At 62.5% G+C, this 21,252-nt stretch overlaps 4 protein-coding genes across 4 annotated transcripts in view; 3 read left to right on the top strand and 1 right to left on the bottom strand.

Moving 5' to 3' along the window:
• Window positions 1–139, top strand: part of EMIHUDRAFT_457217 (hypothetical protein) — a gene marked incomplete at its 5' end in the record, with an annotated part of 6,078 nt that extends 5,939 nt beyond the window's left edge. Inside the window, one exon of the mRNA XM_005779686.1 lies at window positions 1–139. Within this exon, the coding sequence (XP_005779743.1) occupies window positions 1–123 (123 nt within the window). The 3' untranslated portion in view covers window positions 124–139.
• A 2,398-nt stretch (window positions 140–2,537) lies between these two features.
• On the top strand, window positions 2,538–3,131 carry EMIHUDRAFT_73395 (hypothetical protein; the record flags this gene model as incomplete). Its single annotated transcript, XM_005779685.1, has 1 exon — window positions 2,538–3,131. A coding segment is annotated over one exon (594 nt), but the record flags the coding sequence as incomplete, so codon positions are not given.
• Window positions 3,132–4,651: 1,520 nt separating this feature from the next.
• EMIHUDRAFT_414165 (hypothetical protein) lies at window positions 4,652–8,477 on the top strand. The gene is made up of 9 exons (XM_005779684.1): window positions 4,652–5,586; window positions 5,717–5,796; window positions 5,945–6,037; window positions 6,512–6,532; window positions 6,900–6,961; window positions 7,032–7,163; window positions 7,312–7,387; window positions 7,557–7,607; window positions 7,861–8,477. The coding sequence occupies exons 1-9, from the start codon at window positions 5,169–5,171 to the stop codon at window positions 7,942–7,944; spliced, it is 1,017 nt and encodes a 338-aa protein (XP_005779741.1). The 5' UTR covers window positions 4,652–5,168; the 3' UTR covers window positions 7,945–8,477.
• Window positions 8,478–8,540: 63 nt separating this feature from the next.
• On the bottom strand, window positions 8,541–10,688 carry EMIHUDRAFT_236053 (hypothetical protein; the record flags this gene model as incomplete). Its single annotated transcript, XM_005779683.1, has 1 exon — window positions 8,541–10,688. The coding sequence occupies one exon, from the start codon at window positions 10,686–10,688 to the stop codon at window positions 8,541–8,543; it is 2,148 nt and encodes a 715-aa protein (XP_005779740.1).
• Between the last annotated feature and the right edge of the window lie 10,564 nt (window positions 10,689–21,252).

Genomic DNA, 21,252 nt, shown 5'->3' with positions numbered 1-21,252 from the left:
GCTCGTCCTTCGCCGCCTGTTGCTCTTCACTGGCGGGCCGCAGGCGTCGTGCGCTCGCGCAAGCGCGCCGACCCGCTGCGTGGCGCTGCGTGTGTGAATGATTCGAATTTTTGTTTTCCCTGATCGAACACAAAAAAAACTGCGGTCTGCACTGGTCTCGAGGGGGGGGGGGGGGCACGGGCTGGACACGTGGGTCTCGTGTATCGTGTTTTGCGCGCGTGCGTAGTACGTCTTGAAGTTGCTTTGTCGGCTGTGGGTGTAGTATGTCTCTTGAAGTTGCCTTGTATGCTGAGCCTGAATGGATGAGCCCCCCCCGAGCGACCCGCACAGGCCGCGAGCAGACAGCGCCTGCTGGCCACCTCGAGACATTCGCAAAGAACGCTAGCTACATGGGAGGGCTTCGTGAAGGATGGATTGAAAAACATTCGAACAAAGAAGAGGCGACGGGAGGAACCGGCAGAGGATACAGTGACGTGACACACACACACACACACACACACACACACACACACACACACACACACACACACACACACACACACACACACACACACACACACACACACACACACATACACACACCGCTCACCCACGCGCACCGGGCCTTGCACTTTAAATGCCGTGGGGCTCCTGTCGTTAGACGTCTCCCGGAGTGGAAACGATGGGCTTGCCCATCCCGGAGTGGTTCGATCCCACATGAATCCGAGACGGTGGTGGGAGGCGTCTCGGTGATCTCAGACCCAGTGAGGCAGTGCATCAGACTAATCCCGGATCCTGCTGAACAAGCTCCTCTTGTAGCTCGATCGGTCACACCGCCATCGCCGTCGGGGAGAGGGGGGACGACACTGCCTCGGCAGCGTGCACCTCGATCCTGTACCGTGTTTGTTATGACCCCCCCCCAATGAACACACCAGTGAGGGAGCGGGGCGAGACGATCGAGGGGTCCCGTGCCATGCGGAATCGACCCTATCCAGTGCTCTCAAGTGCTCAAGTGCTCAAGTGCTCAACAACATGCTACAACTTAAAGTGAAAAAACAATTCATTTTTGGATCGATGAACAGCTTTTTAAGATAAAAATAAGCGAAGGCTCAAAAAAGAGGTACGTACACTGAAAAAGATTGAATTCAGCGTTTGGATCAAGGAGAGGACGCGTGCGTGACAGGAGAGTCTTGTCGTGGAGCAAGGCTCTCAGCTCCCCGACAACCACCACCGATTCGTATGCGGTGCGCACCTGCTCGTCGCGGCTCTGACCGCACGGCGCGATCACTCACCACCACGCTCCCGGCCACCCTCAGGTCCACGGCGGTCCTCCTCATCTTCCTCTCCTTTGCCGCCGTCTCGGCGCTGCCCACCAAGCGCCGTCTCGACGACGTGGTCCTCAGCGACAAGGCAGCCCTCGCCGAGGGCGACATGACGCCAGGGATCGCATCCTTCGACAACGTGGTCCACGCCGTCAACGGAGCCACCACTAAGGACTCGGACGCGGAGAGCATCGTCTCCTCCGTCATGCAGCTTTTCACTGCCGTGGTCCCTGCCATGTCCTCGATGATCACTCAGCTGGTCGAGCTCTGCAAGTGACGCGGCGCTGCGGTTGATCACCGTGCCCGCCTCAGTGCGAATCAGCGCACCTCGAATAGTTGTCCATCGAAGTTGTCCATAAGCGACGCCGGCACCGGAAACTCAGGAGCCGCGCGCTGCGCAAGTGCATAGAGTGGAAGTCAAGAGTGACCCGCCAAATCCGCATGTACGCCGACGTATACGCAGTCAGCAGCTTTAAGCTCACTGTTCCCTTGCATGTGCTGCAATGCTACAACCCACTCCACCGGCATCCAAACTGCCCCAGCTGCCGGAGAGAGATCACCGACGTCTGCGAGGAATCTGGGGCGCAGATTGCCTCGCGACCCACGTTTTATCAGATGCGGCGCCCCCCAGCGCCACGCGCCGCGCCCAGCTCCGCGCCAACCCCGCGGAGGACGTTCGTGAGGAGACAACCTCCAGAGAGCCAAACCCCGCGGAGGACGTTCGTGAGGAGACAACCAGAGAGCCAATAATGCAATAAAGCCCGGGACCAAACACGAGAGAGACGTGGGTGATGCGTTAAGTTGAAACAGATCCGAGATCGCACCATGCATCTGTCTCCCTCTGTGTCGCCGTCAAGTGCCAGTCCAAGCCCCGAACGACCGACCGAGCGACGTTCCAACGCGCCGGCGGCAGGCCGGCGGGGCACGAGGCAGGCGCGGCCCGGCCAGCGCATTCATCATCGGGGCATGGAACGCGCGTGTGTATCGCGCCCCTTGCGGGGGGGGCGCGGAAAAGAGGAACCTCTTAGCGCCATCGCCACGGTGCTGCATGCAGCGCCGGGCGACGACGGCTTACCGCCTCCCGGTCCCCCTCGGCACACCTCCGCTGCTTAATGTAACGCGCTACGGTACGGTCGGTAGGAGGTCGGTGCGATACCCCCGCTCCTGCGCGAGGCCGGCTCCTGCTCCGCCGTGCGCTCAAGAATGGCCGGGAGCTGTGCAGTTCGCGTCCCCCAGATGAATGCGTCGCTGATCGCGCTGCTCGCGACGCACGGCATCACCCTGGAGGCGCTCGTGCCCATCGGCGCGGCAGTGCGTGGCCTTGATCTGCGCAAGACCCCGCCGAAAGATGTGCTCAATGCTCTGGAGTCTGTCATGGCGGATCGAGGTTTCCTGGTGTTCAAGAAGCAGGGCGTTTTGAGCGGCGCGGAGCAGGTGGTCGCTTCCGAACTATGGGGTGCACAAGAGATGCACTCGACGCACGGCGTGCACCCGCAAGCGCCAAATCGTCACATCTTCCGCCTGTCGAACGATCGGAGTGTGGGCATTCTTGGGGTCGGCCCGCAGTGGCATAATGATGGCTCGTTCGAGCGCGCTGTCTTCTCCCACGTCGGCTACCACATCATTCGAGTTGCCGAGAATGGCGGAGGCACCATTTTTGCGCATCAGGGTGCCGCCTTCGATGCTCTACCTCCTGAAGAGCAGGAGCGGTGGCAGCGGCTCGTCTCCGTGAATTCGAACTCGGGCGTGCTCCACCCCGTCGTGCACACGCACCCGATCTCGAAGCGCAAGAGCGTCTACCTCCACCTCGGCATGACGGGTGCCGTGCTCGAGGTAACGCCCGACCCAGACGAGCCTAGTGCAGTCAAGGGGCTGCGGCTGCTCGAGCACGATGAGATGCGCCATCTCTTCCAAACTTACAACGCGTTACTCAATGCTGGCTTCGAGCCCGGGAAAGCCGATCTGCTCGGTGCCGCGCCTCGCTACGGAGTTTCGGTGGAGATCAGCGGTCTCTCCGCCAAGCCCGAGCTCAACGGCAAGCGCGGCGTCGTGAAGGGAGTGCTGGACCGAGAGAACGGGCGCGTGGCGGTTGATATCGATGTCGGCGATGGTGTGCTGAAGAGGCTCGCAATTAAGCCAGCAAATCTGGTGGTGCAGGCGGTGCTTGGATCGGAAGCAGCGGCGAACTCGGCTCCGGTAGAGGGAGCGGAAGCTGAGGCAGAAGGCGATGGAGCCTACACCGCCGTGTACGAGTATGCAGAGGGCGACTGCATCTTCATCGACAATCTCGCTGTCGCGCACCGCGCGGCTCCCGCTGCGCACGAGTCGTCGGACAAGCGTGGGCTTCGCATCCTACACCGCACGACGATCAAGGCTCCGCAGTCCTTCGACCCGCCGTTCGGTCTGCCGTGGCAGCTGAACATCGTCGGGCCCAATCCAATCAAGGGGGACACAGGCGTGTGGCAGGGCGGCGGTCTCGGCTTCCGATGGGACGAAACCATCCCGATGCAGAATTGAACCGCTCGTGGAGGAAAGGGGTCCAGGGCAGGGCATGGTCAGCTCACCTTTCGATTGAATATGCCAATATTCTTACGCGCATGACTCTGTTCTCATGGCCGTAAGTTCGCTGTTTGGGGAAAACGCTGATGATCCCGCGACCACACACACACTCTTCCCGCACGTGAAACTGCACATTGCCACGGTCGTGCGCGACAGCGAGGGACTCGCCTCAATCCTCAGAGTCTCGGTGTGGGCCGTATCGATCCGCCGCTCGGCGTCGTTACGCTCAGCAGGTGCTCGCCTAGGAGCAGCCGCTGGTACTCCGGCTTGTCGATGAAGCCCGAGAGGTCGCCATCGTATGCAACGAAGGCGCGTCGCGCTGCTGCGGCGTCGCCGGCGCCGTGCGCAGCAAACATTCTCTCCAGCTCGTCGAGTGTGAGCCTGCCGTCGCCGTCCAGGTCGGCCGCGTCGAACCAGGCCTCGGTCACGATACACACGAGCGGCGCTTGCACCACGTATTCGGCGACGTCGGCGTCGAGGGAGAGCAGGGACGTTTCGAGCAGAAAGTTCTTGAACTCTCCAAAGCTGATCAGCTCGCCGTCGGGCAGAAACGCTGCCAAGTGACCAACACGGCTGCGGTCAAGAAATGCTCGCATCTCGTCAGCTGTCAGTGTTCCGTCGCCGTCCGCGTCGCAGCTCCTATGCACGGCCTCGAGCACCTAAGAGAACCAGTCAGCGTTGGATCGCAGAGATGAGCCGGAGCGTTGAGCGAGATACAGAGACATTCGTGCACATCGTTGAGCACCACTCGCTCGTGATGCGCCGCTGGAAGCTTCGCGGCGGACGAGACGATGCTGATGCGCTTGATCTCGCCGCCGCGCAGCACACGATTGATGAAGTCTATCAGCGTCTCGTCGGCTTCGCCATCAGTCTGGGCGTTGCCGTGCATGCCATGCCATGGCGTAAACAGCGCGTTGGGGCGCGGCAGCACGGCGGCATGCACGGCCTGCGAGTCTGGCGAGAATGCAACGCAACGCTCAACGCCCGGGTGTGTCGTGAGAAGATCCTGCGCCCTGGATGCCGCAGCATGCGCTGCGCGCGAAAGGCGCCGGAGCAGCGGCTGGGCCTTGTTCGGAGATGGCAATCGGGACACAACCATCGCGGGCGCGCCCGGACGGCCGGAACGTACGCACAAGCGCGAAAATGAGATGCCCCAGCTCCCAGCGGCTACCCAACGCGGCCAAAGGATATCCACCTCGAGAACCTCGAGAACCAGCGACTGTGAGAGAGAGAAAAGAATTTTGAGCCGGCACTCCTCACGTCCGCCTCGTTTGCTGGATCCTTTGCTTCTGCCTCCTCCCCTCTTTCATGGGCGCGCTCTGCTCCTGCTGCTGCGGCACGCGCGACGTTGTGCCTGACGCGCCCGACGTCATCATTCCCGATCCGGAGGAGGACGAGCAGATCGTCGTCACGATCGATCAGGCTGCGATCGCGAGCCGCGACTACCTCGCGTACCGCGGGCTCGGCACGGAGGACCGGAACGAGCGCTGGTTCTTCCTCAACAAGTCGGGCTCCAAGTGGGGCGGCAACGTCCAGATGGAGGTCGAGAACTTTGTTCGCGGCCTCGACCCGAACGACGAGAACAAGGGGCAGGTGCTGTGGCGGTCCGACTTCATCGACCAGCCCTTCTTCCAGCAGCAGCTCCGCGACGTCGGCGGCAGCATGCTCCAGTTCGCCTTCACCGGCTTCATCGACTCGATGTTTGACCGGCCGCACTACGACGACGGCGAGTGCCCCTAGAATGCAGCCGCATTCGGCTGCGTTCAGCTGTATTCGCTGCCTTGCATTCACGCGGTGCTCTGAGTACACGGCACGAGCCCGTCCTCCCGCCCTGATGCTGGCGTGTCCCACTGCAGGCTACTACATCTCGCACGGCGGCGGCTGGGACCGCGACTACCGCACCTCCCTCTTCCTCAACTGGAACATGCGGACCGAGGCGAGATTACCCGAGATTGCCCGAGATTGCCCGAGATTACGGCACCTCTTCCTCAACTGAAACATGCGGAGCGAGGCGACGATCTCTCTCTCCGAGGCGAACATTTTTATAGGCGAACAATATTATATTGTTCGTCACTGTCTTATAGGCGTCGCTCTCCTCGACGGTGCGCAAGGGGTTCGGTTTCCCGGTCAAGCTGGTGGTGTACGCGCAGGGCACCGGTGTCGCGCGCTACTTCGAGGTGGAGGACACTCACTCACTCGCACACACACACACACACGCTCGCTCCATCACTCGCTCGCTCCATCACTCATTCACACACACACACACACACACACGCACGCACACACACACACACACACACACACACACACACACACACACACACACACACACACACACACACACACACCCACACGCGCTCTCCTGGAGGCATGCACATTGGGCGGGGGCGCGCCACGCAGCACACAGGGGCGACAGGACAAGCACCCCCCACACATACATGCACATGCACATGCACATGCACATGCACATGCGCATGCACATGCACAACATGCACATGTGCTCTCTTCGAGGTAAAGTAGACACAGGGGCGACAGGACAGGCACACCCCACGCCGGGGCACGCGCGCGACCGGCAAACAGCAAACCGATCGGTGGAGGAGCCCATCTGTGTCTCCCCATATCTCCCCATATCTCCCCATATCTCCCGTCAGGTGGAGGAGCCGATCTACGAGGAGCGCGGCCCTAGAAGCGGACTATCTCCCCGTATCTCCCCATATCTCCCCCATGTCTCCCCATATCTCGGGCTGCTAGAAGCGGAGTATCTCCCCATATCTCCCCCGTATCTCCCCATATCTCCCGAGCAGGAGCAGCGGGCCCTAGAAGCGGAGTATCTCCCCATATCTCCCCAGATCTCGGCCCTAGAAGCGGAGTCTATGGTCACGCCACGTCCCAGCCAGCGCTCGAGAGGACACGGAGCCGACTTGTATTCCGCCGTCTTCGGCGGTACTCCTCGCTGCACTCGCAGCCCGTGGGCTGGCGCGGTGCTCGGAACACTACAGACCCCGCCCTCCCCGAGGTTGGCGTGCTCAAGCCTTGTAGGAGCGCGGCGAGGGCGAGAACCGGCAGCGGGTGCAGGTGGGCACGCGCCGCCGCTGGGAGAGGCACACGGGCGCGTGTGCGTCGACTTTATGATTGACAAGGACTAAGTCGTGGTCAATCAGCTATCAACAGGCACGAGCGCGAGTACGTCGACTTCGTCCAGTTCGCCGTGTGCGACCTGGCGTCGGGGCAGCCGGTGGTCGACCAGTTTGGGGCAGCCGTCGTGTTCACTGTGCACGGCGACTCGACCGACTGGACCAACAACTGCAGCACCAATGAGATTGGTGGTAACAGTGAATTCATCATTGGCAGGCGACTCGACCGACTGGACCAACAACTGCGGCACCAATGAGATTGGTGGTAACAGGGAATTCATCATCGTGGCAGGCGACTCGACCGACTGGACCAACAACTACGGCACCAAGTTCTTCGACGTGCAGCAGCGCGGCGGCTGGTTCACGAAGGACCCTCCGACCATCACGACCAAGGCGGGCGGCGCATTGTTGTTGTTGTTGCTATTATGTCCATCACTATTATCACTTCTGTTACTTATTATTTGTCACGTTTCTTCGCCCACCATCACGACCAAGGCGGGCGTCGACCCTAATTAATCATTAGTTAGTGACTAATTTGAACGATTAATTATTCACGACCAAGGCGGGCGTCGACCCGGCGCTGGCGCTGCTCATCGCGCACCTCTGCACCAAGGAGCGCCAGCTAACTAATGATTCGTCGTTTACCTACTCGCTAATCTCTCCTCACATCTCCCATATCTCCATATCTCCCCAGACCTCCCATATCGCGCCGTCTGCACCAAGGAGCGCTCCAAACGAGAATGGACGAGACACACACACCGAGAGAGCGAGCGAGAGGGAGAGGGAGAGTGCGTGTGACGGCATGCCGTCGTGTTGACTTTGCCCCACAAGTCCCTCACACACCTCTACGCCCTCTCTGCTGACAGGAGTTCTCGACCGCCCAGATCAAGTCCAACTTCCACCCGCGCTTCCCGTACGACCCGCTCAGTGCCGTGTTCGGCTTCTTCTGAGCGCGCGCGAGTGCGAGTGTTCGCTCACTGGCTCACGCACTGAATCGATTGTTCAATACCGTATCGGCCGCCCCCATTCGCCTCCGGCTGTTAGTGCGACCCGCGTACTGTACGGACTCCTTTCTCCCTACCCATTTGCATGCAGCAGCGCCACACGTACGTTCAACGTTGCGCTTCACGAGAGAGTGCGCTAGTTTGTCGGGAGGTGGAGGGGCAGGCTGCTCACCCACGTGCACCGGGCCAGTGCTTGCACTTTGAATGCCGTGGGGCTCCTGCCCGTGTCCGGGTGTGAAGATGCGAGGGTCGCCCCCCCTTGCCCTACCATTTTGTGTGTAACTTCGATCGTTTCGTGTCTCTGCCGGTGCCGCGCCGCGCGCGCAAAAGAGTCTCGCGTCGAGTGCGGAGTGGCTCTGCGTGTGCGCGCGTCTGTGGCGTGATAAGCCGTGCGGTAGCAAGCGAGGACGTGCCTTGTTTAACCCCGCCGGCGGATCTGGCCGGACGCCCCGCCTTTAGTTTATGAGTACGGCTCTACTGGTCCCAGTATCATGGGGCACACATGGCTCATGGGCGTGGCCGTGGGTGTCACCTCGCTCGGTTCACGCAGCTGAGGCCGTCTCGGCCTCGGCTTCCGCCGCAGAGCTTCGGCTGACGCGGCACTGATCCGCCGCCTCGACCCACGAGCCGCGGCACGCACGCACAGGCTTTAGCCCCGACTCCATCAGCTCCGCAAAGTGGTTTACGTTTGCGGCCACGCCCGGCTTTCCCCGGGGTTCCAAGAACCCGTCGGATCGCCCAAACTCTCCAGTCGTCGCCGCCGCAGCGAGCCAGCTCGACTGCGGATCGAGCGCCTCGTCGACAAAGTCCACGCACGACTTGTGGAAGTCGTCGATGTGGACGGGCGGCGGGCCGATGCCCTTCTCGTGGCAGACCTTGCCCCAAAACCGCTGGTCCATGAGCAGGATGCCGGTGACGCAGACCGGCTTCTTCATGCGCATCGCCTCCACCGTCGATCCGAGCCCGCCGTGGACGATGAATGCGTCCATCTCTCGGAAGAGCACGCCAAAGTCGGCTCGCGCCGCCTCGAGCAGCTTGCCGTCGGCCTTGAGCTCGTCGGTGCGCGCCATAAGCGCCTTGGGTGGCTTATCCTGCTGCTGCGGGCCGACGTAAATCAGGCTCATCGCATGCTTGCAATGGTCTACCATCTTGACAGCGCACTCGAGCATGACTGCGCGCGGCACCGGCATTGATGAGAAGGTCATGAGTACGAGCTTGCGGCCGGCCTTCCGCGCTTCGTCGCAGAACTGAGCGACGTCTTGGCTGAGCTTGCCGGCGCCGGGCGCAGAGGAGCGGAGAAAGATGAAGTCGGTCATCTCGATTCGCGGGTTCCAGTCGCCGGGCATGTCAAAGGTGCCCGGCAGCATTGGAATCACCATCGGGATGTCCTGCTCGAAGACGGAGCGCCAGGTGTCGGAGGGGGAGAGGCCGTAATAGCCGCGCAGCTTTGGGAGCGAGAGGGAGCTCATTGGAGCCGATTCGAAGCAGGTCTTTAGGGATTGCAGCGCCGCGTGCGAGGTAAAGTAGCCCTTCTCCACTCGCTCGAGGAGGCTGAGGCCGTGCGACTCGATGGGGATCACGTTCCGCCACTCGGGGTCACGGCTCGGGATGCACGTGGGCTGCAGGCAGAAGGCCGCGAGCGGGATCTCGAAGCGCTCGGAGAGCAGCAGGCCGACACCAGTGAGCGTGAACCCCGGGACGAGCAGGTCGATGGCCTGCTCGGTGCCGGCGCGCTCAATCATCGTAGCAATCACGGGCGCGGAGGCGAAGAAATTGGACTCGGCGGCGGCCATCATGATGGTCTGCATCACCTCCGTCTTTGCCTTCATTGCCTGGCCAGCGACCCAGGTGGAGGTCTGCAGCGCCGTGTCCCCGCCCGAAGGTAGGAAGCGCACCGCGCCGTCGCCGCAGCCGTCAGTCGCCTTGCCCTCCACAAAGTCCTTCCACGCCAGCTCAGTGCAGATCGTCACCAACCAGCCCCTTTGCGACGCCATACCGCGCGCGAGGGCCAAAAAGGGCTGTACATCGCCGCGCGTGCCACGAGACATCATGAAGATGTGTTTCGGGTACTGCTTCGTGGCGGAAGAGGCTGCCGCGCCGCTCAACGGCCGCCCGCCCAGCTGCGCCGAAACCTTGAGCTCGCATGGGGTCGGCGGGTTCGACCACCGGAGCACGGGGTCTCCGCTGCGGTTCTGCATGAGTAGGGTGTGGCTCGGCTGCTTGAGCAGCTCTGCCAGCCGGAGCTCCGCCTGGCCGATAAACTCGTTGGTGCGGTCGGTCGGAAGCAGGTGATCCTTGTCCATCATCTCGAACCGCACCGTCACGTCGCTCGGGTTCTGGGAGAACCCATCCAGCGGTATCTCGTGCTCCCAAACCGGGTCGGCGGTGCCCTTGATTATGGGTGTGGCTGCGGAGAAGGCGAGGCGGCCGTCGATGACGGCGCTTACCTGCACATACGTGTCCGAGTGGCCTATGACGTCCATCTTGGGGACCGCCGATGCCGAGTGCACCACAATCGTTGTTATCTCCTCGCGCGGCTCTGGCAGCAGGACACGTAGCAGCGTCAGGGCACGGGCGCGAGCGGCCTCAGAGATATGGTACAGGAGATCGGTCCCGGCCTTTCTCGCCGCGGCGAGCAGGCTGTAGATCCGGCCTGAGCCCTCGCCTCGGAGCTTGAGTAGCGCCTCCATCGCTCGGGACGCGCGTTGCGCTCATCCAGCGGGATGGATCTGACTATCTTTTGCGGCTTTATACAACCCCTTACGCACTCTGAGCACAGGGGCTCTCACAGCACACTGTCCCGTGAAGGTTCACGGGGCCGACTACAGTGTACAATATATGGAGCAGAACCTACGATCCGACGAGACCGCCTGCACCGATCGCACAACTACCGGTATTCGAGTTAACACTATCAGTTACGAAACGGCAACACGGCGTGCCGACCGACGACATATACATGGCAGGTGTACAACGTGAAACCGCTCGACCCCTGCCATTGAGGCGGAGGCGATCGGCTGATGAAAAATAAGTGTCGGTTGCACACAGAATATGTTTCTGTGTGCAACCGACCATTTAGAACCACATGTCGCGGCCATTCGGGTAAATGGCAGGGGTCGAGCGGTTTCGAAAATGAACGTTCCTGTGTATACTTAGCCAGAAAATTTTAAGAGTTCCCGCTATGGTCTCGGGATTCCTATGCTTGCCCTATGCCGCGTCCGGTGACACAAAGAATGGGTATGCGTGTAAGAACTCGTAAGCCAGTTTTGGGAAATCCCATGCACAAACCACAAAGAGGCCCCATGAATTCCCATGCCAGTTTTGCGAATCTCAATCGAATACCTACAGTTCATTTTATATAAACCTACATAGGTGAGTCAAAGAGAAAGTGAAAATCGTGTCCCATACCACGTGAGGAGCCCGAACCCTGGGCTGCTCTCGTCCCACTCCCACGGTGCTCAGCTCACCCGCTCCTTTCCAACGGCGGTGGCGACGAGACGCCGGCGCCAGCGCTGACTTGGGAGCGGCTGCACTCGGAGGTGCACCCGGCCGGCACCGCGGCGGGCGGCGCGCTGCCAGCCTCGCGCGTGCAGCGGAAGTGCTGGCAGATTGAGTCGCTGCGTTTGGGTTGTCTGCTCCATGAACTCCTCCTGCCTGCCCTGCCCGCCGGAGCACCTCCCTGTTCAGTACGGTGGCCATCCCGCATGCGAGCGATGCGGCGAGAGTTGGCTTCGGCGGCCTGGCTGCGCGGCCGCAATCGTTGACCGGCACGTCGAGAAGAATGGCGGCACGACGATGCGAACGCTGTTGGAGCAGGTGAATGCACGCTGGCACGGCCGCTGCGCCTTTGTCGGCTACGCCTTTGATCGGCGGAAGGTCGAATCGATCCTTCGCAGCGGGACGCGCGTGTGCGCAGAGGCGCACGGCGCCGTCGGCCCGCGCTTCTGGGAGAAGGAGCTGCCGCAGCTGCGTGCTCTCCAGCTGAGGGTGGGCGCGTGCAGCGGCATCAAGGTTGTGCTGCGCGTGCGCGAGCCCTTCGCGTGGTACGTGTCCTGGTACCTCTGGGAAGCCGCGCTCGGCGGCAGGCAGAAGATCAACGCGAGCTCTCTGCCGGGCAACCTGCAGGCGCGCATCCTCGCCTCCGGCTACACGAGTACCCGGCACCTCTCCGAACAGCGAGGCCCTCTCTCCCCCGGCGAGTCGGCGCGCGCCCGGCGGGATGTCATGTTGCAGCGGCGCATTTCTTTTTTTAGGCCCTCTCTCGCCCGGCGAGTCGGCGCGCGTCGAGCTCGCGCTGCGCACTGCCGACTTGGTGGCGCCGACGGAGCGCTTCCGCGAGTTCGCCGTGCTCGCGTCAGTGCTTGTGGGTGGCTGGCTCAGCCCGACGTACCATTCCGCAAACCGGGCGCACGAGGGGGTCGCCGGAGACGGGGCGTGGGGCTGCGGCCCTCGTGCCGGGAATCGAGACGCCCTCAAGTGCTACGCGCTCAACGCACGCGCCGAGATTCCCCGAGTTCCCCGAGATTCCCCGAGATTAACCGATATTACCCGAGATTACCCGGGACTACCCGAGATTGCCCGAGATTGCCCGAGATTGCCCGAGATTGCCCGAGATTGCCCGAGATTGCCCGAGATGACACGCGCTCAACGCGAGCGACCTTTGCGCCGAGGCGGGACCTCTCTCGGACCGTTCCTGTAACGTTCCTGGAACGTTCCTGTGTAGGCGAGCGACCTCTGTTCCGAGGCCGACCCGGCGACGCCGCGCTGCCGTGCGCTCGTGCGCTCAGCGGCGGCCGATGACCACCGGCTGTATGCCCTCGCGGTCGGCATGTGGGTGGTCGCGCCATCTCTCCCCATATCTCGCCATATCTCCCCAGATCTCGACTAGGCGGTCAGCATGTCGGAGGGCCACAGTCCACGCATGAGGGAGGTTGACCGCGTTGGCTCGACGGTGCATAGGCTGCACGGTTCGACGCCAGCTGTGAACAGCGTCTCTTCACACCTCTGGCTGTGAACAGCGTCCATAGGTCGCGCGGTTCGACGAAACGCTCGCTGCGCACGACGGCCCCGCCTTCCGCGCGCGGCCGCCGCAGCGCATGTTTCTTTTCTGAGGCGCGCGTTTCTTTTGTATTGCAATAGGCCCCGCCTTCCGCGCGCAGCTCGCGTCGCACGCGGCGGCGGTCGACGCGCTCGAGCGGCGGTCCTGCCAGGCGTACTTGTGACCCCCCCTTCCCCCCCCCTCCCGCCCACACACACCGCCCACACTCTGTCGTCTAGACGTGGAGCCGCGAGGGACTTGCCCGGCCCTCGCCCCACCACCTCGTGTGTGTGGAGAGGTTTTGCCTTACCTCACCGTACCTTACCTCAGGCGTACTTGCCGTGCCGGCGGGCGACAGCCGGCACGCGCCGACCGCTCGAGTGTGCGAGGGGGCTGGCCAACGCCAACCCGGACATGAACCCGCGCATCCACGAGCAGCTCGCCACGTGCGCCGCGCCGCCGGAGAGCCCGCAGCACACGAATGCGCCGCATCGGCGACGAAGCGGGACTAAGCCTAGGACTAAGCACGGATGAGTCCTAACCTGGTTTGTGGAGCTCCCACAGATGTTCTGACAGAGACCTGGCCGTTCTGACAGCGTTCTGACAGCGTTCTGACAGTGTTCTGACAACGTTCTGACAACGTTCTGACAACAGCGCAAAATCCTCCCCTCTCTTCACAGCTCAGGGGCTCTGACATTCCCAGTTGCCCCGCTCCTTCCCTCTTCCTGTCTTGAAGTCTCCCTCCGAGCCACGGACGGACTCAACACACACAACACGTCCTCCCAAGCGCCAAGGCGACACTCTCACGTTGAGGCGTAGGCCTTGTTCTGACACAAACTTGGTCCCCGTTCTGACACAAACTTCAACTTTCAACTTCGAGTCCAAGTTTGCCTGTTCTGACAATCTGTTCTGACAATTTAAAAAGAAATGCCCTTAGAGACACCAAGCGGGAGCGCAAACAGCTGTAACCGTCGAGCAGGAGCACGCCACAAGACCGCCATGCTGGCTCGAGGCAGCAAACGCGCTCTTGGGATGGTCTGCTCCGCAGCCAGGAGCCCCGCGACAGAGCCGAAGAAGCCGCGGCCCGGCAGCAGCAGGCCGAAACGCCGCAGCACAAAGCGCAATGCGCGGGCCCGGCGGTCCAGGTAGACGCGAAGGCTGCATCCAAGACGGCAGCCTCGGGTCACGCGCGACCGAACGTGCCGCTTGCGCCGCCGCCGCGCCGTTCTTTGGCACCACCGCCAAACGGCCCTTGCTCCTCCGCGACACTCGCCGCAGAGACGGCGCTTGTCGCCGCCAAAGCAATAGCAACAGCGGTGGCAGCGAGACTTAACGTCGGCAGTGCGGCCTCGCCGCAGCCTGGCCGGCGCTCGCCTTGCCCAGGCGGCCGAGCAGGCGGTGCCCGCAGCCGAGGCAGATCAGCGGGATGGGCTCGAGCGGGCGCCGCCGCCGCCTGGCGCCGCGCCCGCAAAGGAGCCTGCAAAGGCGGGGGCGATCGGCGAGGCGGTGGCGCTCGCACCAGCCGTCTTGCAGATGTTCACACTTCGCCCGCTCTCGGGCAGTGCTGGCAACGTTCTGACAGTACCCTACCCACAAAAGTGTTCTGACAGCGTTCTGACAGCGTTCTGACAGCGTTCTGACAGTGTTCTGACAGTGTTCTGACAGCCGTTCTGACAGCTTTCCGACGGTAATTTGCAGTTAAGACTCACCATCTGGTCTGATTAAAGGAGAGCGATCTCAGTGTCGGTTACAGCAGAAAGATTCCTTAATTCTCTCCACTACAAAAAAAGTCCGGTGGGGAACCGACATCATGGCTCCGAATGCCGTGCTCTCTAGGTCATCTGTGGGAGCTCCACAAACCAGGTTTCCTATGGTTACACATCATACATGACATGCACATGGCATGGACATGTTTTTGGATGCCACCCGCACGAGGTAGGCGGCGCGCAGCGCCGCTCTCGCAGGCTGTGTTTTACTCTTTCTTGAATTTCTTCATTTTGTTTTCAGTCACAGTCTCCGTACCGGGGGGCCCCGACCCCCGCTCAGAGGCGGCGGGCGGGGGCCCACTGACCGAGAGGGACACTTACCTGTGAAGTGTGAACAGCGGATTTTGAATCAGCGTTCTCCTTGAACGATATCGGTGTCGAAACACCGCTCTGACAGCGCTCACAGCTGTGGATCAAATCGAAACACGCGAGGAGCAGGAGGAGTGAGTGAGTATTCTTGATACGAAACCACGACGACACACACCAGTCGACTCGCATCGGTTGCCTCCAAGCATGAACGGCGGAGCTATTCTCGCGTCCACACCACACCTGGCTCCAGCGTGGACACGCCCATAGCTGGGGACACTACTAGGTCACGCATGGCACACACACACAACAAACTCCTTACTTCAGCTGGGCAGTCGGCTGTCGGGCCTTCCATTCGCCCGAAACTTTTCTGAAAAGAAATAACATCGTTAACCGAAGGGATGGGAGTACGGCACACGCCACCACCACACAGGGATTTTGAGATTCCCTTCCTTTCACAGTTCTTTTTTTGCGAAGAAGCCGGTCCAGAGCGCGCCAGGAGGCTATTTCCTTGAAGCTAACAATTAGAGTTGTTTGGTATTGCTAAAAATGACCTCCGTGAAGCTGTTGCATCATGCCGGCAACGCACACTGCCTTGCACAACCGTTTATGTACCTACTTACATTCAATTGACAGACAGCGTTGAGATTCCGCCAGGCGGGCAGCCTTCCAACCCAGACGAGGTCGAGATGAGCAGTCGTCGGTTGCCGCTCTACCGCTCAAGAGGTCGCACTGGCTGCGCTCGAGGCCACCGAGCTAATTTAACATTTGCTCAGGACCGCCTTGTTGTGTCCCCGTGTGTGAGGACCTCCCGTCGTCCCGTGAGGACCTCACCCGTGAGGACCTCTCCCGTGAGACTGCTGATGAGCAATTATTAATACCTTCTCCGATCAGAATAAGGACGGCACTGTACCCTGCTCACCTACATCGAGCGGCACGACGCGAGTGCGAGAGACGAGGCAGCAAGGCAGAGCCCGCACTTTGAATGGAGAGAGGTCCTCACGGGGAGGTCCTCACCAGAATGATGCGAGGTCCTCACTGGAGGTCCTCACACACGAGGACACAAAGCCAGGCGTCCTGATCAACCGTTTTGGACTATCTCGAGCGGCAGTGCGACCCCTCTTGAGCAAGCGGTAGAGCTCGAGGTAGAGCAGCACCCGACAACTGCTCCCTCGTCTGCACCTGCACAAGGCTACCCTGCTGCTGACTGATGGGATGTCTGTCATTGTTTGTGAAAGGAACAAGAAGAAGTTGACAGATGGCATGTAGGGCTGGTTGCTGGTTCGTGAGGTACACTCCTGTGTTGACTCCGTATTGGGAGAGTTGTTGTTGTATTGGTGCATCAGGTTACGCGGATTTTTCTTTTTGAGAGCGCCTTCGTTGTTAATAATAATACAGACGGACGGACACTTGCTGTAGCCACACGACACGCACACACTCACACCGCACCGCACCCCGCACCTACGCCCAGTTGGTTTCTTTTTTTAAGGCCAAATTTCGGCACTCTCGCCGCCGACTCGCGAGAGCCACAGCTCGCGACATGGCCCTCGCCGCTCCGACTCCCGAAGCCATCGCTCGTGACGACCGCCGCGTCGCCTGCTCCACGCCCGAGACCTTCTTCTCGCGCGGACCCGTCTCCCGCTGTCCGCACGCAAAGTGCCTCGCCACGGTCTGCCGCATCCGCGGCTGGTGTCACATCGCCTGGTACTTCCGGCCGGACCTGTGCTGCGCAAACCCGTGCCGCTCGCCCGAGCAGCGCTTCGACTCGGTGGTGGCATCGGTTCGCTCCCTCGCCTTTGCCGCGCCGCGCGACCCCGCGACGATGCAGGCCGTGACCGACCTCGTGCCGGCGCAGCCGTGGCTGCAGGTGGTGCTCGGGTGCCTATTTTGCGAGGGCGTGTCGAGGGCGCCAGCCTCGGCGGACGTGGTCGGCACGCTCTCCACCGACGGCCTCTTTGAAGAGCGAGGCGCCTTGCTCATAAGAGCATTAATTCCTTAATTAACCTTCATCTTGTTGGACCAGGCGTCTGGCTCTTCCCGGAAGCAGCGGCGCGGCAGCTGGACGGTGCTCGTCCTGGGAAGACACGAGGACCAATGAGTGCTTGGCAGCTACTCAGGCACGGCAGCCGGACGGCGCTCCGCCTGTCAGCTACTCAGCTTTGACACGAGCCGTCGCCCGCGCCTCGCCTGTCGCGTGAATCGTGTGTGAGTGAGTATTCTTGAGATACGAAACCACGACGACACACACCAGTCGACTCGTATCGGTTGCCTCCATGAACGGCGGAGCTATTCTCGCGCCCACACCACACCTGGCTCCAACGTGGGACACGCCCATAGCTGGGGACACTACTCTAGGTCACGCATGGCATCAGAAGTTTTATCTCTGGGCCCCGAAAGGCATCTCTAGCAGCGTCGACGCATGCGCCCTCCCCTCCTGGGCGCATGCGCCTCACATCTCGCCAGAGCATAAGCTCTTGGTGTGCGACGAGACGAGTTTTTCGCCATCGCCGCGAGCAGCAAGCCGCCCGCCGCAATAGCGAATAGCCGGAGGCATCGCCGCAGCACCAGCCGCGCCACGGTCCCGCACCCGTCGACGAAGCTCCCCCCGCGGAAGACCGCGCGTAGCGACGCCTTGACGATCGAGATGAGCGCGCTCGAGGCTCGCCCACCTACTGCCCCTGAGAGTTGGTTACGAGTGGGATCGGCTCCCCTTGGGATCAAAGCTTCCACGACCTCCACCCAACATCACAGGCGGGATCAGAGAGAGACTCCGCACCGGACACCGCCCGGGCACAGACTCCCTACCCGTCGGATCGCACAGGGCCCCCTTGGAGCAGCCCACACACAATCACGCATCGGCAGAATTAGTGCCTGAGTCAGGCAGACAGCACAGACAAGGAGAGGAGAGAGAGGAGAGAGAGAGAGAGAGAGGAGAGAGGAGAGGGTGAGGGAGTGTGCACACGTGAGGAGTGGGGGAGGGTGTCTGTGGTGGGCTGTAGTCCTACTACGTGGTTACAACCACGCGCCCCTCATATGCATATCAGGAGCTTAAGGTAGTCTAGAGTGGAGCGCCCTAGAAGAGCGCTTCAAGGGAAATGAAGCCAAGTTTTCTTTTCGGACGGGCCCCTCCCCCCTTCACGTACGTACGGATCATGTTTTAGGTTTGTTGTTGGCAAATCAAGACACACAGAGCTCACACAGAATCACAGTTCCGTACTCCCCGAAAGAAAGAAAGAAAACACACAACCCAAGGGAGGGATGGGAGAACGGCACGCCGCCACCACACAGGGATTTTAAGGAGAGGTGTGTGATGCGCTAGCCGTCGCCCACCCTGGGGAGTCTGCCTCTTCGTATCTCTTTTCGCAGTCTCTCGCCGCTTCTCGCTGCAACCTTCATGCCACCTCGCGGCCGTCCCACTCTCGTCGGTCTCTCCCTTGTCACTTCCTACTCCCCGCAATCTGGCTTGATTGACGTGCGATTATATATAAAATGAACTCGGGGGCACGGGACGCGGCACAAACGGGGCACAAACGCCAGGCTACAAAGACGGGGAGGCACGTAGTGACGCAGGGGAGTCTAGGCGACGGCGGCGTCCTCCGACGCCGCGGCGAGCCTGAGCTCGGTCGCAATCTCTTCCGCCGCCGCGAGCTGCAGCGCGACTGACATGCGCTGGGCCTGCAGCGACAGCCACGACCGCGTCGACCAGCTCGCCTCGTCCTCGTGCTGCCGCTTCGTCACGTGCGATTTCTCTTTTTTATATATACTGCGGTTGCCATGCGGGGTGACAGAGACCGGGACCGCCGCGGTCGCTCTCGCAGCCCGCCTCGTCGCGATCTCGCTCTCGCAGCCCGCCTCGACGCGCCTCGCGACCGGGGCGACCGCGAGAGGGGCGACCGCGAGAGGGGCGACCGCGAGAGGGGCGACCGCGATCGAGGAGATCGCGGCAGGCCCTTTCGCGGCGGCCGTGGCGGCGACAACGAGCGTGACCGCGCGGGTGACCGTAGCGGCGAGCGCGAGCGCGAGCGCGACTGGAGGGATCGCGAGCGTGGTGACCGGCGGAGGGAGCGGGAGCGGCCGCGCTCACCCGGCGATCGCGACCTGCCGAGCGGCGGTCCGGGCCGGCGCGGGAGGAGCCCCGATGGCAGCGCCCGCCGTCGGGCGCGCCGCAGCCCGAGCCCGGGGAAATCCATCGCGGCGCAGTACGACAACCTCTTTGAGGGCGCGGACTGGTACAACGGGCTCGGGGACGGCGCTGGCGGCGAGCTGGGGGAGGTGCCGCCGCAGCCGCAGCCGCAGCCGCAGCCGCAGCCGCAGCAGCAGCCGCAGCCGCAGCAGCAGCAGCAGCAGCAGCAGCAGCAGCAGTCGGCAAACGCGCTGGCGGCAGCGGCGGCAGCTGCACCGGCGGCGGCGGAGGCGCCGGAGGAGGCGGCGACCGCCGACGTCGAGGCGCTCAAGAGCAGCCTGCTGCAGGGCTTCCTCACCAACATTGCGCCGATGGCGGGGGCGGCGTCGGCGGCGGCGCCGCCGCCGCAGCCGCCGCGCGGCGCGGCGGTGTCAGCGTCTGCGGCGGCGGCAAGGGCGGCGGAGGCGGCGGAGGGGGCGGAGGAAACTGCGGCGGTCGGGCGGGCGGCGGGGTCGTCGGAGAATCGACTCGCTCAAGGGCTCGACAATTAATGAGGCAGTTAATTAAGGAATTCGTTGATTGCTGTAGGAGATCGAGTCGCTCAAGAGCTCGCTGCTGACCGGCTTCCTCTCTCGCATCGATGCGCCGGCGCCAGGGCCGCTTTCGCAACAGCCGCAACTCAAGCCGGCGCCGCCGCCGGGGGCGGCGGTTGCGGGTGTGTCGGCGCCAGCGGCGGCGGCGGGGGCGGCGGCGGTTCGCAGCGCGGGCGTGTCTGTGGCGGAGGGGCGGGAGAAAGGAGGGGCGGCTGGGAGGCACGGGGCGGGCTCCGCATCCCACCGGCGCGGCGACGAGCCTGGGGACTTGGTACACTAATAATAATAATAATACTATGATAATAATAGCAATAGCAATAGTTGTAGAATGATAATGCAGACACGGCCAGACCACTTCATGTCGCAAGTGTCCTTTTGCAAGTGTCAGGCGGAGGCGCGCCTTCCCGAGCGGAGTGCTCGAAGGCCGTCGGGCCGGCGACTGAGGCTGCGCGAGATGTCGCCGAGGCATGTGCAGTCGATGCTGCGGCGGATGGGGATGCAGGAGCACGCCGCCGCCTTCCGACGCGGCGGCATCGACGGCAGCATGTGCGACCTTCTCGATGAGGAGCTGCTGCACCACGCCCTCGGTGACATCTCCCCGCATCTCCCCATCTCTCCCCGCACCTCCCCAGATCTCCCCACGCGGCATCTCTCCAGATCTCCCCACATCTCCCCACATCTCCCCACATCTCCCCACATCTCCCCGCACCTCCCCAGATCTCCCCACGCGGCATCTCTCCAGATCTCCCCACATCTCCCCACATCTCCCCATCTCTCCCCGCACCTCCCCAGATCTCCCCAGATCTCCACGCGGCATCTCCCCAGATCTCCCCACATCTCCCCACATCTCCCCACATCTCCCCGCACCTCCCCAGATCTCCCCAGATCTCCACGCGGCATCTCTCCAGATCTCTCCAGATCTCCCCACATCTCCCCACATCTCTTCACACCTCCCAGATCTCCCCGCACCTCCCCAGATCTCCCCAGATCTCCCCAGATCTCCCCAGATCTCCCCAGATCTCCCCAGATCTCACCCCCGCCCCACTCGACCGCCAGGCGTGATCTCGCAGCCGCAGCGCCGCCGCTTCCTCGGGTGGGTCGATCGGATGCAGCTGTCGGGGGAGGTAGGGGCAAGGCAGCCGACGCACCGGGGGGGGCGCGGCAGCGCGAGCAGCCCGGTCTGGAACGCGCCCCGCGCTGCCGGCGGCGGCGCGCGCCTTGGGGCCCCCGCCCCCGCCGCCGAGTTCGAACGGCGGCCGGCGGCCGCCGCCCCACGGCACCACCTCGCCCCCGCCGCCGCACCGTACCCGCCCCCCGCCTGCCGGCGCGGCGCGGCGCTCGCCGCGCTCGGGTCTGCGCTCGCGCCGGGTGTCGCGCCGGGTGTCGCGCCGGATGTCGCTCCGAGTCTCGGCGCCGAGATCGTCTTCAAGC

The sequence above is a fragment of the Emiliania huxleyi genome (genome assembly GCF_000372725.1).
Source record: "Emiliania huxleyi CCMP1516 unplaced genomic scaffold EMIHUscaffold_229, whole genome shotgun sequence".
Classification (NCBI taxonomy): Eukaryota; Haptophyta; order Isochrysidales; family Noelaerhabdaceae; genus Emiliania; species Emiliania huxleyi.
This window is presented reverse-complemented; position numbering and strand designations above follow the sequence as displayed.

Coding starts and splice junctions, on each gene's coding strand:
- EMIHUDRAFT_414165 (XM_005779684.1), top strand. CDS start 5,169: ATGGGCGCGCTCTGCTCCTGCTGCTGCGGCACGCGCGACGTTGTGCCT. Junction 6,962..7,031: donor ACGCGCCGCCGCTGGGAGAG/GCACACGGGCGC, acceptor AGCTATCAACAG/GCACGAGCGCGAGTACGTCG. Junction 7,608..7,860: donor TCGCGCACCTCTGCACCAAG/GAGCGCCAGCTA, acceptor CTCTGCTGACAG/GAGTTCTCGACCGCCCAGAT.